The 18,157-nt window shown below is 42.8% G+C and overlaps 1 gene segment (V, D, J or C); it reads left to right on the forward strand.

Moving 5' to 3' along the window:
- Positions 1-614: 614 nt before the first annotated feature.
- Positions 615-18,157, forward strand: part of LOC103735801 — a gene marked incomplete at its 3' end in the record, with an annotated part of 21,517 nt that continues 3,974 nt past the window's right edge. Inside the window, 3 exon segments of the V gene segment in view lie at positions 615-901; positions 1,004-1,282; positions 16,025-16,032. Of these exon segments, the coding sequence occupies positions 805-901; positions 1,004-1,282; positions 16,025-16,032 (384 nt within the window).

An 18,157-nucleotide genomic window follows, 5' to 3' on the forward strand; every position in this document is an offset into this window, starting at 1 on the left:
TCCACTAGGGGGCACTGCAGGCTTCCCAGAAATGACTGAAGCTCTCAGAGGTTGAAGAGCTGAGACCTGGAGACATGAGACACAGTCAACTCTGAGCAAGGATTGGCCATGTTGCTGTGGAGTTCCTTAGCTCTGTTCACTGCGTCCTATGTGACAATCTAAGTGTGGCCTGATCAGTGTCAGTGATGTTTGCCTGATCAGTACAGGGGAAAGGGCTGGGCAGAAGGGGAGAGGTGGGAAATAAATCATGGTGGACACCATATGCATACCCCACTTTTCTTTTAACCAACTAAACTCGTTTGGAGACATTTTCTATGCAGTATGATCTAATTTCAAGAAATTCTTTTACTCCTTAGAACACATTGCGTGCTGACTTTTCAAATCACCTATCAAACCGCACAATATAGGACATGGGGTTACTCTTCCTATGATTTATCAAGACTCTACTTAACCCAGTGAGATCATTAGTTTGCCCCCACAGTGTCATGCATTCCCCGTCCTCACACATTGTCCCGCAAATTCCTCTAATATGAACTGTTACAAGGGGTGAGGGAAAGAACTTCTAATTCTTATACCTTACAAAGATGGTTTGGTAGCTCCCTGCACAGCTGTTATCCACAGTCCTGGAGCAATTACGGTGCAGTCTCATGGTGCTGCGGTAGATAGAGTTTCCTGTGTAGACACATGAAAGGGCTCAGTGATTCACAAGGGAACGTGTTGCCTGTAAGCAGGAGTTTGCCTGTGCCCAAGACTTGAGACTCTTCAGAACTGCAGAGAAGACACCACAGCAACTGTACAGGAGCCATGGAGAGGAGACTGGGAGCTGTGCTGGGCCTTCTATGGGTGCAGGTTTGCTGTGAGTTGTGGTCACCCCGAATGTGGAACGGTGTGATTCAGACCTGTCAGTGGTGGCTGTTCATTCTCACAGGTGTCTCCTGGGATACTTGGAAAGTGTATGTGGAAACTTCTCATGATTGTGTTTTCCTTTCCTCTTTCCAAACAGGGGTGAGAGGGATGCAGGTAGAGCAGAGTCCTTCAGCCCTGAGTCTACAGGAGGGAACTGGATCTACTCTGAGATGCAATTTTTCTACCACCGTGAGGAGTGTGCAGTGGTTCCAACAGAATTCCGGGGGCAGCCTCATCAGTCTGCTTTATGTGGCTGTGGGAGCAAAGGAGAACGGGAGATTAAAGTCAACATTTAATTCTCAGGAGCTCTACACAACCCTGGACATCAGGGATGCCCAGCTGGAAGATTCAGGCACTTACCTCTGTGCAGGGGAGGCACAGTGCTCCCAGCCAATCTGTAGCCTGGCCCCAAACCACACCTGAGGCTGCAGCTGCAGGCCCCATCATGGGAGACCATGCAGCATTTGCACTACTGCGTGCTTCCGCATTCATGCTGTGTCAGCCTCATGTCTCTTAACAGACACTTACAAACTTTTCATTTCACTTAGTTTTTAACTTTTTTTTCTGGAATAACTTTGCATGGGAACATTCTTGGATGGACCACTGGAATAACTGATAAGAACTACAGGGTCACAAATATTGTCACAACACATTCCCTGGAAAGACATATAAATTATTGGGATGAAAAAGGCTTGTAAAATTTGAGAGACAACAAACAAAAAAGAGACAGTTCAATGCCCAAGTTAACTTCAAATGTTAGGATTTAACCAGGGAGAAAATGTTGCGTGTACAATAAAAATGCAGTCACACCATGGCACATAGTGCTGTTTATATTCACATTCTCACTCTTGCAACCAATAACAAATATAATAAGTTGTTACATACATGTTCTCAATACTGATAAAACTTCATTTTTCCATACTAATGTACTCATGATTATATAGCGAAAGGCACTTGTCTCCATTGACATGCTAATTACCTGGCAATGCCGGGGTGAGAGTTCCATTCAGGAAGTTGATAACAAGGCTTGTCCTCTGAGCTGGGCAGTGTAGGACACTCCAGAATCCATTTATGGGATTGGACAATATGTCTGTTTCTATCACTGGCAAGAATGCACATTTTAATCCGGTTCTGTGTAAATATGCCCCCTTAAGGAATAGTTCATGGATCTTTTCCTGTTATTAATGTAAAAATAAAAGATGGAGAAGAAACTGAGACCATGAGAATTAATATGAGGAATATGGGACGGTCCAGTTTCCTGGGCCTGTGATCTGTGGAGTCTCATGGTGTCTGGCTCTGAGTAAGTGACAGACTGGTGTCCAGTTACATACTCTGCTACTGTTGTCTTGAAATTCTTAGCAATTTTTTCTTTGCCTTGTGCTTTGCAAGTGGTAGGCAATAAGAGGTCTGAGCAGAGGAGACACACAGGGCTTCACGAGTGGAACACGTGGAAGCTCAGGTCCCAGGACACAGCAGTGGCCTATGAGCTGAGCAGCTGGCCATCCCAGTTCAAGGCCTGTGCATGGAAGGCTCTCTGGAGCTCTGCAGAGCCTCAAGGTGAGTCGTTATAGCTGCTGGTAGAGGATTACAGCAGGAGAGCAGCACACGGGCAAACAGAGCATTCTGGAGAGAGAGTAGAGCTCTTTGAAAAGTTTAGAATCTTGGAAAATGATACTTCATTGAGAAGTAACTAGCAGACTTTACAATAGCAGTCAAATACAAAGATAGTAGATTGGTGAACGCTGTCCATGTCACTTTTAATGAACCAATTATTAAAAGAAGATAATTTTAATGTTAATTTTCCTTAAAATTTCCCATAGAGTGAAAGCATACACAAACATGAATTCTAAACTATGAATCATCAAGTCACTTTTGGTTTATCAGACATACACCAATTACAAAGAGTGTGTGAGCACATGTTAAAAGACTTCAGACTTAAAATTGAAACTGATCTGATACTGACCTGTATGAGCTCAATTGTCTAAGAAAAATTGTTCCACTACAAACACCAGCTCCAAGTTACTAAAATCTGTATTTCGAACTATTTTTTTCAAATATTCGTGCTAATGTGTCATAAAAATGTAAACACTCTCAAGTTCTCCAGAATCAGTGGGGTCGCTTCTCAAAACCAGTGTTCCAGTTTGCTTTCAATGACCATGTCAAAACACTCTAACCAGTACCAGCTTGGGCAGGAAAGGGTTAATTTGGCTTACATCTCTCAAGTCACAGTTCATCACCCACAGCACAAGGTAGGAACATGGGGTAGGAACCTGGAGGCAGGAGCTGAAGCACAGGTCATAGAGGAACACTGCTTTCTGGCTTGCTCCCCTGGCCCATGCTCAGCCTGGTTCTTATACAGTACAGGACAACATACCCGGGGTGGCCCCGCCAACAGTGGATCAGATCCCACATCACTAACAATCAAGAAAATACCCACAGACATAGCCACAGGCCAGTCCAATAGAGACAGTTTCCCAGTTGAGGGCCCCCTCTACCCAGGTGTGTCAAGCTGACAGCTAAAACTGTCCAGCACAACCGGAATCTGAGAAAAATTGCCATCTTGTGTTTACGGAGAGCACCTGGAAACACGTTCCATTATTTTGCTCAAGAAGAAGGTGCTAAATGAATTAGTTTTCAAAATCAGATAAATCAAATTGTAGGAAGGCAAGCTAAAAAATCTTATGACTAAATCAAAGCATCGTTTTTACAATGTCTTAATATTTGTATATAAATTTTTTACATCATTTTTTCTGTTTGCAAGTTCATTTTGTTACTTATATCACTATTAAAGTTATGTTATATTTTATAATAAGGTGTTTGTAATGAAGATTTATATCAATGAAAGTCATTTTTCTGTATTTTGAGAATGGCAAAATTTGTAATTTTCATAATAGGTTCCACAAAATTTGTAGCTAAACCTGTTGGGAATTTGAACTTGGGAAAGAGGGTATTTAAATTCAGAAAGCAAACAGAATGAGGTTGTCAGTGTGGTTTTTGCTGCGCATATTAGCAAATTTATCTGCCATTTCAGGGTCTCCAAGTAGCAAGATTGTGTGTGTGTGTGTGTGTGTGTGTGTGTGTGTGTGTGTGTAATATAGATATAATAAACAGGCCTCAGGAAGAAGCACTGTCTTATCTGTCTCAGCCACTGGGGCTACCACACATCACCTCAGGTAATGATCTTCATGTTTAGTCAAGTCCTATTTGATTTTATTTGACTCTGAGTTTAGTCTCTCTAATTCACCATCAAGTCTTTTATGTTAGAGCACCCACGGAAACCCAGATAGGAACTTATCTTCTACCTCTGAAGTTGCCCAAGGCACAGTCAAGGAAACAGATGTGGTAGATTGCATCGGGATGTGCAAATGGTCTTGGATTTTAACTATGTGAGACACTTTCTCCCCAGTCTGCATGTAGAGAGCTGTAGACAGCTCTCTACAAATACTGTCTACTAATCAGTAATATAAAAGAGTTTCAAGGCTAGAAGAATTCTTTGAAGTCCTCTTGTACGACTTCATGTTACAAGGCAGAAACTATATGTAAAATACCAGTTTAAACAACTATCTAGTAAATGAGTGTGAGTAGAAAGACACTGGGTTCCAAATTCCTCCTTAGCACTCTGTCTGCACCTCCTTCCTATGGGAACATAGTGCCTCATGGAAACCCATCATTTCAGCTCTGCAGTTTGGGTCTAGGAAGACGTGGTCCAGTAAATTTGACTGCCAGGATAGAGATCTCCAATGTGTGTAAACATGGAGAACTCTGAGAAAGAAAGGGAACTCAGGCTGAACCACTATTATTCCACTAGGAACTCAGGCAACAAATCATTGGACACATTGTGAAAGATCCAAAGGGATGGAGGTGACATCAACACCCAGATGACTTCTAAGAACTCTCCTAAGTGTAGTCATGTTCATGTGTCACTACAGGCAGACATCCCTGAAAGTCAGATACAAAGAGAATCAGCATCACATTCATACTGTCAGCAAAAGAAGGCATTGAAATAAAGGTTTAGGAGAACAGCGTGCTCTTGCACTTGACAGTCCACGAGGTACAGAAAGCCTTTTCCTTGGTGCCATTACTGAAAAGAACAAATATTGACCTCAGTATCTCTCTCCAAGAAAAAGGAGATTTACCCAGAAAATGGGTGAGTAAATACAACTTGATGGTGCAGAAATGTTATACATCTATCTATCTATCTATCTATCTATCTATCTATCTATCTATCTATCTATCTATCTGTCTGTCTGTCTGTCTGTCTTCTATCTATATCTATCATCTATCATTTAGTGTGTCTATCTATCATCTATCTATCAATCATCTATCATCTATCTACCTACCTACCTATCATCTATCTATCATCTATCTATCAATCTATATATCTGTCTATCTATCCGTCTATCTATCTATCTATCTATCTATCTATCTATCTATCTATCTATCTATGTATCTATCTATCTATCTATCTATCTGTCTATCATCTATCTATCATCTATCCATCTATCAATCATCTATCTATCTATCATCTATCTATCTATCATCTATCTACCATCTATCATCAGTCTATCTATCTATCTATCTATCTATCTATCTATCATCTATCTATCATCTATCATCATCTGTATCTATCTATCATCTATCTATCGATCATCTATCATCTATCTACCTACCTACCTATCATCTATCTATCATCTATCTGGGGGTCTCTCCCTCCCCTCATGGGTCATTGGCCACCAGTCCATGAGGGCAAAGGGAGCAGAAGCGACGAATGGGGTCAGGACGGCCAGTGAGCACTGATCATCATCTATCTACCATCTATCAATCATCTATCTATCTATCAATCAATCTATCATCTATCTGTCTATCTGTCTATCTATCATCTATCCATCTATCATCAATCATCTGTCTATCATCTGTCTGTCTATCTACCCATCTATCTATTATCTATCTGTCTGTCTGTCTGTCTATCATCTATCAATCATCTATCATCTATCATCTATCTATCTATCTAATCATCTATCTACCATCTATCAATCATCTATCTACCATCTATCAATCATCTATCTATCTATCTATCTATCTATCTATCTATCATCTATCATCTGTCTATCTGTATCTATCATCTATCTACCTATAAGTTTACATATGTAAATATCTTACATGTATACATACATACTTACTAAACTCAAGTTAATTATAACAACTATTCTCAAATATTTAAGGGTATGGGATATGAATGAGTAATTAGAATGATTCTCTGTAATTTCAAGGGTTTAGTGAGCACAAACATTAGGAAAAGGTCCCTTCTTCTGGAAATGAGGCCATAGTTTTCCGGATTCTGTTTATCATGATCAGGGCTTTAGGACCAATTTTCTGTTTGTACAGTCCCTGTAAAACACACAGGGAACATTGAAAATTCTTTATAATTATTATTTCAGAAATAGTCAAAATATGAGCAAAATAACCTAGATAGGAAAGGTATTTTGGCAGAGGGAGATGATTCTGAACATTCTTAGGTCTGAAGAATTTTGTCAGTGTTTTAGAGAAGGAACATTCTAGTTGAATTTTGGAGAAAAGTCAGAGATCAAGGAAGCTGGAGTCCATGCCATGGTTGGTTCACAGTTTAGAGGACAGCCAAGAGAAGAGATGTCAGTGTTTGCATTTAAAGGCAGGATAGCAGAGAGGAAGAGGCAACCAACCACAAAGCTACAGGCCAGGGAGATGGTTCAGAGGGAAGACCTCTAGCACAGCCATGAGGAGTTGAGTTCAAATCCCCAGAACCCATGCAAAATCCAGGTGCACATGTACCCCAGCACTGTGAGAGGATGTAGAAAGGACCATCACTGAGGCTGGATGGTTGTTTGCCCAGTTCCAGTTTCAGTGATAGCCCTTGTCTCAAGGGAAATATGCAGAACATGATAGAGCAAGACACTTGATATCATTCTCTGGCCTCATGAGTGCACACACACGTGTACACACACACACACACACACTCATCCCAACATTATCAGCACAACATACACACACCCACCACCACCACCACCATTATCAACATACACACACACACACACACACACACACACACACACACGAAAGAATAAATATTTAGAAGAGTAAAGTGACATGTGGCTGTTTTCCATACTATGGTTTTCTCTTAGCATCTTGCAGAATTCAAGTCACCTATAACAGGAAGACATACTTCTTTTTAATAAAGATGTCTTTTAAGAATATTTTGTTGATTCTTTGAGAATTTCATACAACGTATTTTTCTATATGCAGACCCCCTCCCTCATCCAGATGCCCACTTTACTAACTCCTCCACTTCATGCTCTCTGTTATTTTTTCAAGGTCTATCAAGTCTAACTTGTTTCCTGAAATGTTGCTGAGTGTGGATTCATCTCCTGGAGCCTGTCCAACCTAACTGGCGTCACAAACTTAGAGAACACTGAGTGTCAGCCCTCCTGTCAGCCCTCGGTTGCCAATGGTTCTTCAGACAGGGTTGGGGATGCTTACCCACCTCCCTACCTCTATGCTGTGATTTTATCTGGCTTGAGGTTGCATAGGTCTGGTGTATGCTGTCACCATTGTTGTGATTTCATACGTGTAACAGCTTTGCTGTCTGGAAACACCATTTCCTTGTGGTCATCCACTGCCTATAGTAACTTTTATTAGTTTTTTTAAATTAGCATACAAAGTAATGTGTTCCATTTTGGTATTCTCATGGACTGTTTTGTTGCGCCTCTCCCCCACTTCACTCCTCTGTCATTTTACCCTACTTCTCTTTGCTGGTCTCCTTCCTCCTGGAATCCCATATTCTTTTTTCCCTTCACATGAATTATTCTATAACCATTTCCTCCTTCCCTGACTCTGACAACCTCCTTTCCATTTTCCATGTTCCTCTTTCTGCTTTTATGGCCTATACCCACATCAATGCACACATCTATACACATAGAAAGACTGAGATCTGGGATCTGTGTAGGACAGAAAAATGTGCTGATGGTCCTAACTCGGGGTTGTTTAATATAAAATGTCCAGTTCTACTCATTTCCCTGCAAATGTCAGGATTTCATGTTTTAGGGTTGTTTCTCTTACATTAATGTATCACTTGGTCACTATACAAACAGCACACACAGAAACTACAAAATCGCAATCATCAAAACACATGGAATAAATTAAGAAATTTGTATTGAAAAATAGAAGGCAGGTGTTGTCCTACCAGCAGGGCCTCTGTGCCTACCACCGGGAGGGTTATGAGGCATCAACAAACTTTGAGAGTCTGCTTGATGCTTGGGAGATGTTTAGTGAAGCCCTTGGAAGTTGAAACTCTTTCACAAATCCCAGACATGCCACAGAAGCAGCACAGCAGTGGGGCCAGATGACTAACTAGGCAGCAAGCACAGTGGACCAACTTGGCCTTCCCTGCTACTTTAGCATCAGATGGCTTCCTGAAGCTCATCCTTTACCAACTCCCTGGTTCCTTTCGAGCTACAGCTGCTCCCCACCAGTGGAAAGCCTGCTTCAGGAGGTGAAGAACCAAGTTTGTCTACCAGGACTGTGGGACAAGCACATCTTAGCAACTTGCACTGGCCTGTGGCATTATCTCCTGAGACTTGTCTGTCACTTCCTGAAGAATGAGTGGAGAAATGCTACCCCATCTGTAGAAACTGGAGGGTCTATTTAATAGGAATTACCGGAATTTGATATTGTTAAGTCCCAAGCCAGACTCAGGTGAAATGCTCAGAGCCTGTTTTGTTCCTCGCCTTTTTTTTTTTTTTTTTTTTTTTTTTTTTTTTTTTTGAGACAGCGTCGCCCTGTAGCCCCAGCTGTCCTGGCACTCACTATGTAGACCAGGCTGGCCTTGAACTCAGAGATCCGCCTGCCTCTGCCTCCCTAGTGCTGGGATTAAAGGTGTGCGCCACCTCGCCCGGCTCCTTCCTTGACTTCTTATCATCCATTCTTCCTTTCTCTTCCCCCACTCTGTTTCCAGGTTTCTGTCTGTGGTGATCATGTAAACCCAATGACACCAAAACCACCTTCTGCCCAGAAAGGCCTCCCTAGTCTCCCAATGGAGACTGCTGGTATGTTCTCCTTTCTAGCAGAAAACTGTGCCACTGGAAGAGAACAGGGCATGGGCCCCAGGAACCGCTAAGCCCAGGAGAGCAATCTGAGTATCCTGTGGACACATGGAGACCTAACTGTGTTGGGTTTCATTGTGAGATGTCATGATGGTGGATGGATAAGAAGTGGGGCAAGGGGTGCAGAGATGACTTAAGCCAGAAGTGGTGGTGCATGCTTTTAATCCCAGCACTTGGATGACAGAGGCAGAAAGATCTCTGAGAATTCAAGGCCAGACTGGTCTATGTAGTGATTCCCAGTCCAGATGGGGCTATAGGAAGAACCTGTCTCAAAAAGACCAAAAAAAAAAAAAAAAAAAAAAGAAAAGAAAAGAAAAGAAAAGAAAGAAAGAAAAAAGGAAGTAGTGAGTGAACCTGGGCATGGGAATGCATGTCTTTAATCCCACACACAGGAGGCAGCGGCTGGTGGATCTTTGAGAATAAGGCCTGTCTGGTCTACATAGCAAGTTCCAAATTAGCTGGGACTGTAGGGGGACTCTGTCTCAAACAAACAAACAAACAAACACAAACAAACAAGTAAACAAAATGAAAAAAACCAAGCAAAAGTATTTCAAAAAATCAGGGCACACAGTTGAAACACAGTGCACTACTGGGTCTCCAAAGGCTGGGATCTGCCTCCCTAAGTTTTGGTTCTGATGGACCAGGACTAACCTCTGCGGCCAGCCCTGTCTTGCTACTTTTCACATCAATAGGGCTTTCAAGTCATCTTTACGTTGACAGTGGGCTTGGAGCAGGCCCACAGCTTTTCCCAGGAGGCCAGCCCTCAGCAGGCTCAGAGTCGCTGCCTGATGTGTCACTGCCGCTGGAGTCCAAAGAGCTCTTGAAGCAGATTTCACAGCAGGGCCAGTGGCAGAGGCAGAAGAACTCATCTGAGCTGCTCGACTCAGTGTCCAGGAGTTTGCACCGAGAGGACAAGCAAGGACAGCCAGGAGACGCTGGGACCCGAGGCTGCCGCTGCCCAGGCAGGCCAGGTGAAGGAGGTAGGCTTGGGACAGTGGGGCTTTGTGCCTTACTAGAAGCAGAACCTTAACAAGGACAGGTTGCAAGGCAGCCTGCAGCCCCCTAGAGCTTGGCAGCTGTATTTGGAGGTCCAGCCTGGGATTGTCCCCACTCTGCACATTCAGCCCATGGTGTGCCCCAGAAACAGTTCTGTTTGCTTGATGTTCCACACTGGGGGCTACTGAGCCAGGTACGTGGAAGCCAGCCCGCTGGCTATCTGCCTCCTCCTCATCACATGTGGACTGAAGCCCGATCCTCCAGTCTGGGACTGTTTCTGGGGGCTGACGGAAGTACAGCTTTTCCAAAGCTGCTGGGACAAGGTGGGGGGAGGGGAGTCTCCGGTCCAGGTCTAGCTCTTGTAAGGATTCCCCGTTTTCATCTGACCACTGAACTGATCCTGGTTGTCTGTCTGGGAGTTCCTCGGGCTCTGCCTGGGCCTCCGGTTCACAAGCCCCTCCATCTGGCCTGCAGCTCTGGCTGTGGGCCATGGGTCCTTGGTCTCCTCTTTCTGGATCCTCCCTTTGCTCAGCCTGTGTCTTCTAGCAGCAACCCACGTCCCAAAGATCACAAAGTGTTCCAAAAAGCATCTTCTCCTCCTGGCATGGAGACGGACTGGTGTCCCTCTCAGATGCCCTAGGGCTTTTCACAAGCCTGGAGGCCCCTGGTGTGTGAAGGGAGTCCTTAGCAGCTGCACTGGTATCATCCTCAGAGGCAGAAGGGCGTTCTGAAGGTTCTTGGGCTGCCAGCCCATGGGCAGAGGCTGTGGCTGGGACAGTCCATGCTGGGGAGTCAGAAGCGCACTCAGCAGGCATCAGCTTCACGGTTTCTACTTAGCTTGTTGGCTTTTCTTGCAGGCTTTCAACTACTGCATTTTTTTTTCTGTGAGGGGTCTCTCCATGGAGCTCTTCCCTTCCCTCAAGTGGCAGTCCTAGTCCTTACCAAGCTGCGCACGGAATCTTTTCCTAGGGCTGCTGAAACATTTGGCCATGAGTCTGTTTGCTTCGTTTTCTCCTTCAAATGCCATCTATTGCTTCAGCTGTGGAAGGAAGACACTGTGGCTGTACAAACGAAGATGCCTCCAGATACAAGTTCAGAGACCAGATTGGGCCAGGAGTGCAAGTATCTGGTGACCACAAAAAAGCAGTCTGCAGTGAAGCAGGAGGAGGTTGACTCCAACCATGATGGTCAAGGACTGGTTCACTGGAGGAAAACTGAGGTGGTCTGTCAGGCCAGCCAGGTAGGCACCATGAAACAGCAGCAGCCCCTTGTAGCCCCAAACCAGAGCAATCCAGACATCAGAGTACAGCGAAGCACAGAAGTGTGTGTTGGTCAAAGAGCAGGACACATCACTCCCTGTCACTGTCATGCTGACACCAAGGATCCACAGACACTGGATGAGATCAGTAGCATCCATGTCAGGAGCAGAATCACATCAGCCAGCATGAGGGTTGCCACCAACCCCAGCCAGTGCAGGTCATTGATAATCACTCCCTTGTCTGGGATCCTCTGTGTAAACACCTTGTAGAATCACCAACTCTTCCCCAGAATGGGGCTAAACACAAGGGATATCCCAGGGCATAGCATGGACAGTCTCATCTGAATGAGAGCTTCCACTGAGCTACCCATGGAAGCATCTGTAATGCAAACAACTGCCCAATAAGTGAAATAAGACAGAATCAGAAAGACAAGTGTTGCATGTTTTGTTCATCTGTGGAATCCAGACTTTAAAATTATCTATTCAGATATGGAAATAGAAGGGTAAATGTTTGGGAGGTGAAGGGACCAGCAGGAGGTGGAGGGGGAGAAGGGAGCAGATGAAGAGATGTGATCAAAATATATATTAGATTATATGTTATATATATGCGAGAAAATTTCATGATGAAATCCATCATTTTGTACACAATAATTTCCAGTTCCATTCACTTTCCTGCATAATTTCATTGTGGCTGAATTAAATTCCACTGTGTACACACACTACATTTTCTTTATCCATTTATTTGTTGACGGATTGTGAGTCTGGTTCCATAACTTGGCTATTTTTTAAAGTGCCACAATAAACACGGACATGCAAGTTAAAACAACAACAACAACAACAGAAAAAAGCTACTGCCCAACAAGCTCACAGTGTTCAGGTTGGGGCTGGACATCTTTACAATCCTGTTCTTCCTGAAGTGAACTGTGAAAGCAAGAAAGAGCACTGTCAGAAGTAGCCCACAGCTGAGCAAAGTCCAAAGGCCACCAGACGGCAGGAAAGAATGCGGAGACGACCATACTGCCGTCCTGGAAGAGGTAATAGTTGTCTTGCAGAGATCATGAAGGGGTCTCCCATCCAGGTCCTGGCCAGGAAAACGGTCACAAAATTAAGAGCAGCTGATTTCAGGCTCCATGTCATCATATCGAGGGGGACTTATTCAGGCTTTGATATACTTGCTGGTAAGGATGTAGACCGTCTACTAAAACGCAGACACAAATCTTCTTTTCAGAGGCCCCAACTCAGAACCGCCTCCTGACTCAGAATAGGCTGAAAACCATTGTCGGGTGGAAGTGAAGAGCTGTTGTATTAGGCTCCTTCATCAGACAAGCTCCAACATGTCACATTCTTCAGCTGGTTCCTTAAGGCCGGTGTATGTCACGTGATTAAGTCTGGGCATATCACATGATTAAGCATGGACAGCTCTGGTCATTCAAAGTGATGATTCTGGTTCACCACCAGAGGGCAGTAACAGCTCCAAGCGCTCTCAGATTGTGCCCTCACTGGCTGACTACAGAGAAGCTGGAGTCCTCAGGTCTCTCCTGGGCTTCCGTGGCTGGAAGGCAGAGGGAGGGACCAGGACCGCACCCATGGTCATGCACAGCAGCAGGAGCAGCAGTGCTCATGATTTCATTTTTACTATCACTCCTGGGTCTTACCACCAAGACACTTGCACATCCATGTTTATTGCTGCACCATTCCAAGTATCTAGGAAATGCAACAACTATAGAAGTCCAACTGATGCATGAATGATGAAAGCCGGGTACATACCACAGTGGAACAGTATTCAGTTATAAAGGAAAACAGTTCTTAAAGATGTCGTAATTATCATGATAGAGACCCAATCTGTAAGTCAAACTATCTCCAAGGATGAATTGTTACTAACTCAAGAACATATTCCATTGTTCCCTCTGTTGGGATGTGGTTGTACTGTCTACCACAGCCATCTTTACTGAAGGACTCTGCAGCTTGGCTGTTGGTACAGCCCATGCTCTGGGAATGGCAAACCCATTGCCAAGACCAGACCTGGAGGATGAGAGTCTGAGATTCTGGATATTGTCGTTTCCAAGATCATTCATATATATACACACATATATATATATGTGTGTGTGTGTATGTATATATATATATATATCATACATTATGTGTTTTATTTCAGGAATTCAGTAATCTCATCCACTTTAGTTTTTGGCTTACACTTTCTTTTTAAGACTTTTTTTTTCTGTGACAAATAAATTTTTAGTGTGTATGTGGCTAGAAAGGAAGTTATTTTCCACTTTGATCCTGACATTGAATCATGGTGCTTCTTTGATTTCAACATGTAAACTTAGCACTTTGTTGAATAAACACTAGACACATCCACCTCTTTGAAATATATTAATAATGACTCAGTAGTATGTACACACACCAATATTTGTCTCTTAGTGCTTACTGTGCACTTACTCTCTGATCTAAGACCTACTTTGTTTCATTCATCACAGTTTTATGTGCCGAGTCTCATAAATTTATAGTGCATTTATCTGGAGGCCTCACGAGTTACGAAACTTGCCACAAGGTGGCAATAGACCTCAGTTGATAGAGAGAGCCGAGAATTCACTTCAGTGCAGGTAGAAGGAGCAAAGCCCATTTATCCCATTGGCTGGGTTCAACTGGAGGACTAGACATGTTCTGAGAAAGAGGAAGCACCAGGCAGGAGCAGCTACCTGGCTAGCGATCACATTTTACGGCAGAGTTTCATCGGGAGGAGCAATGAGGGCTTGTGATCCCACTTTTCTCACGTTCCTGTGGCTGCAGCTGGACTGTGAGTGCATGTTCTGGAGGAACAGAATAACCAGTGGGCACTCCTGAGACATCAGGGAGAACTCTGCTATTCTGGCTTCCTCTACTTACTATAGAAAATGACCTGACCATCTTTTTCTTCCCTCACAGGGGTCAGCCGAGGAGAGAAGGTGGAGCAGCTTCCTTCCACCCTGAGTGTCTGGGAGGGAGACAGCAGTGAGATCAACTGTACTTATTCAGACAGTGCCTCTAGCTACTTCCCTTGGTATAAGCAAGAACCTGGAAAGGGTCCCCAGCTCATCATTGACATTCGTTCAAATTCAGAGAGAAAACAGAACCAAAGACTCACTGTCTCACTGGATAAGAAAGCCAAACACTTCTCCCTGCACATCGCAGCCACCCAGCCTGGAGATGCAGCCCTCTACTTCTGTGCAGCAAGTACACACTGCTCCCCAGGCACCTGCAGCCTGTCCTCAAACCTGCTCCTGGGGCTGGAGCTCCACTCTAGGTCTTCATATCACAGATCTAGTGTTACATTTGCTAGATGTTTGTTAAGTACAGCTACCATATAGACATTAAAAGTACACAATAAGGAAGTGGGTTGCAAGTCCCCCAAAACAACTTAGAATATTTTGTTAACTTATTGTTACTTAATAGATTTTTAGTTTTTGTTTCTTTCATCTATTTAAAGCATGTGGCATGAGGTTTTGATATACAGAGCAGAGAGAACGACGAAGAAATAAACAACAAGAGCTCAAGTCCTGGGAAAGGAGAACAAAGCTCCCTCATTCTGTGCACCACAGCAAATTCAGACACCTCTGTGTGTTCAGCAATCCTAGAGCCACAATAGACAGAGACTTAAAAGAATGACTGACATTTGTCTTACGATCTATGCTTTAACGCGGCTGTATTATGATGGCTAATCAGACTTCTCATTTAAATAAGCCTGCAGGGTCAGTATCGCGCTCCTTTTTCTGCACAGGTTTTCACCTGTTTGTTACTGTCAATGATGACAAAACATTCATGGAAAATTGGTGATATTGTTTAGACTGTAGTCAGCCAGTAACATGTCAAAATTGGTTCAAAGAATACAAAGAAGTAGATACATAGGATCAAAAAAATTAAGTGTCTAATGTGCAATTTAAGAATTACAGTAGAAATAATTACTTTTGTTAATAATGATTTTGTTAAATAAGTGCATTTTACCTGTTCTTGTCAAATACAAAAATTATAAAGATGAAAGAGGCTAAAGGTGTTAATTTGGTTCACTCTATAATCATTTTACTAACCATATGTTTCAGATAACATCCTATTGTAAACCTCAGCTATATATAGCACAATTTTAAAGAAATGTGTATTTTTCCAATTATTTATGTCTTTCATAATAAGAATCCCCTTTTTATAATATTTATAGGTATTCCTAGGGGTGTAAATTTTAATTGGTTGTGTGTGAAAAAAATTTTGCACATTAGTAATCAACTTCACAGATGCTTATCAATGGATGATAGAATTTGGAGGGGCTGAGAGATGACTCAGCATTTAAGAACACTAAGAACACTGGCTGTTCTTGCAGAAGACCTGGGTTTGAGTCCCAGCACCCACATGGTGGCTAACAACCATCCCAACTCCAGTTTCAGGGGATCCAACACCCTCTTCTGTCCTCTGGAGGCACTGTATAACATGGGTGCACTTATATACATGCAGACAGATATTACACACATAAAATTAAATCAAGAAAAAATTTAACAAAGAAATAATTTGAATTAGTACTTATTCTATGAATAGTTTGCCACAATTCTCCATGCCTATCCTGTTTCTTTAAAAAAAAATTTCTTTTAGTATAATTTTATTTACATTTATTTATTTATTTATTTATTGATTGATTGATTGATTGGTGTTTTTGAGACAGGGTTTTCCTGTAGCCCCAGCTGTCCTGGAACGCATTATGTAGACCAGGCTGGCCTTGAACTCACAGAGATCCACCTGCCTCTGCCTCCCAAGTGCTGGGACTACAGGTGTGCACTGCCATGCCTGGCAACTTTTTTGTTTGAGAATTACATATGTGAGTACTGCATTAATATAATTTCTAACCCTCCCTCTCCACTTCCATCTCCTCCCACATCTTACTAACTTGTTCTAATTTTTGTGACCTCTTCTTTAATTATTATTGCATACACCACACACACACACACACACACACACACACACACACACACACACACACGAACTGAGTCCATTTGATGTTGCTGCTTATATGCATTTGTGTTGAGGGCTGACCACTTGCATGGATAGCCTATCTGGGAACTTGTCTTTGGAGATAACCTATTCTCCCTCTCTCAGCAGCCATTGCCTATAATTCTGCCTCTGGAGGTGGGACCTTGTGAAATTTCCCCCATCTATGTTGGCATGTCAATTGGTGTTGACATTAGGTCGGTCTTGTTTAAGGAACCATATTGTTAAGATTTCATGGATGCAGCTTCCCTGGTGTGTCTTGAAGAAACAATCTAGCAGCCAGTGTCCTGGTCCTCTGGTTCTTACAATCTTTCCGCTCCCTCTTCCACGATATTCCCTGGGCCTTATGTGTGGAGCTGTGTGGTAGCTGTTACAGTTGAGGCTGGGCACCCCATGCTCACTGGTTCTCTCTGTTGACCAGCTGTGAAACTCAGTAATAGACTCCATTTGTAATAAAATGGGGTGAGAGCTACACTTATCTGTGAGTCTTAGGATAAATATTTAGAATGTAGTTAGAAATTATATTTGTTTAGAAAAATGGCAATGATAGATTCTCTTCTAGGGGCTATAATCTCTCCAGCTATAGGAATTTAGCTAGGTTTTCAGTACCAGGCATGAATTACCTCCTATTGAGTGAGCCTTAAGTCCAACTACTTAGGAGTTGGCTATATACATAAATATATATATACATATACATACATACACACACACACACACACACACATATATACACACACACACACATGAGATCATGGAAAAATAATGTTTCCCCACCAGTTTTTCAAGCGCCTCTAGTGTTAGTCTTTGTCCTTCCTCATTCTCCCTCTGTATTACCCTCCCTTTCCCCTCACCAATCACCTTTCCGCATTTTCACCATTTTGCCCTTGCTAGCACCTGTGTCCTATTCCCTTCTCTAGAGCTCCTTTTCACCCCTTTACTCCATGGCCCCTTCCTACTTTTCTGGCTTCTGCAGCGACTTCAGGTTGTACTTTACTCAATAAACTGTTTTCCAGTGTTGTCCATTTACCTGCAATTTTCATGATTTGATTTTTCTTTAAAATATGTTGTTTATTTTATGTGTATGAGTGCACTGCCTGCTTGTGTGTAAGTGCACCTCTGTCATGCAATGCCCATGGATGTCAGAAGAAAGTATTGCATCCCCTAGAACTGGAGTTATGGATGGCTGTTAGTCACCATGTGGCTGCTGGAAATTAAATCTGGGTTCACCGCAAGAGCAGTTAGTACTCTTAACTGCTGAGCCATCTCTGCATTCTCTGTTTTCTTTGAAGCTGAATAGAATTCCATTGTGTATATATATCATATTTTTATTATCCATTCACCAGTTGAAAGATATTATGGTTGTTTTCATTTCCTAGCTATTGTGGAAAAAAAAAACAATGAACATGCCTGAACAAGTATTTCTATAGTAGAATACCATGTCCTCTGGGTCTGTACTAAGTAGTGGTATAACTGGCTTGTATGGTAGATCTACGTTTACCTTTTTGAGAATTCTCCACACTGATTTCCATAGTGGCTGCCCCAGTTTGCAATTCTACCAGCAGTGAATAAGGTTCCCCTTTCTCTGAATCCTTGTCAGTATTTGCTGTAAGTTGTTTTCTTTATGTTAGCCATTCTGAATGAGGTAAGACGAAATCTTTTTAATTTGCATTTCCCTGGTGGCTAAGGATGTTGAACACTTTTGGAAGATATTTCTTGGCCATTTTTATCTTTTAGGGCTGGCAAGGTGGCTCAGAGGGAAAAAGCCTCCTGAAAACTCCAGATACACCCCAGATCATGTGTACAAGCTTACACACACACACACACACACACACACACACACACACACACACTACTA

Source organism: Nannospalax galili, unplaced genomic scaffold, assembly GCF_000622305.1.
Source record: "Nannospalax galili isolate Female #2095 unplaced genomic scaffold, S.galili_v1.0 scaffold977, whole genome shotgun sequence".
NCBI classification, from domain to species: domain Eukaryota; kingdom Metazoa; phylum Chordata; class Mammalia; order Rodentia; family Spalacidae; genus Nannospalax; species Nannospalax galili.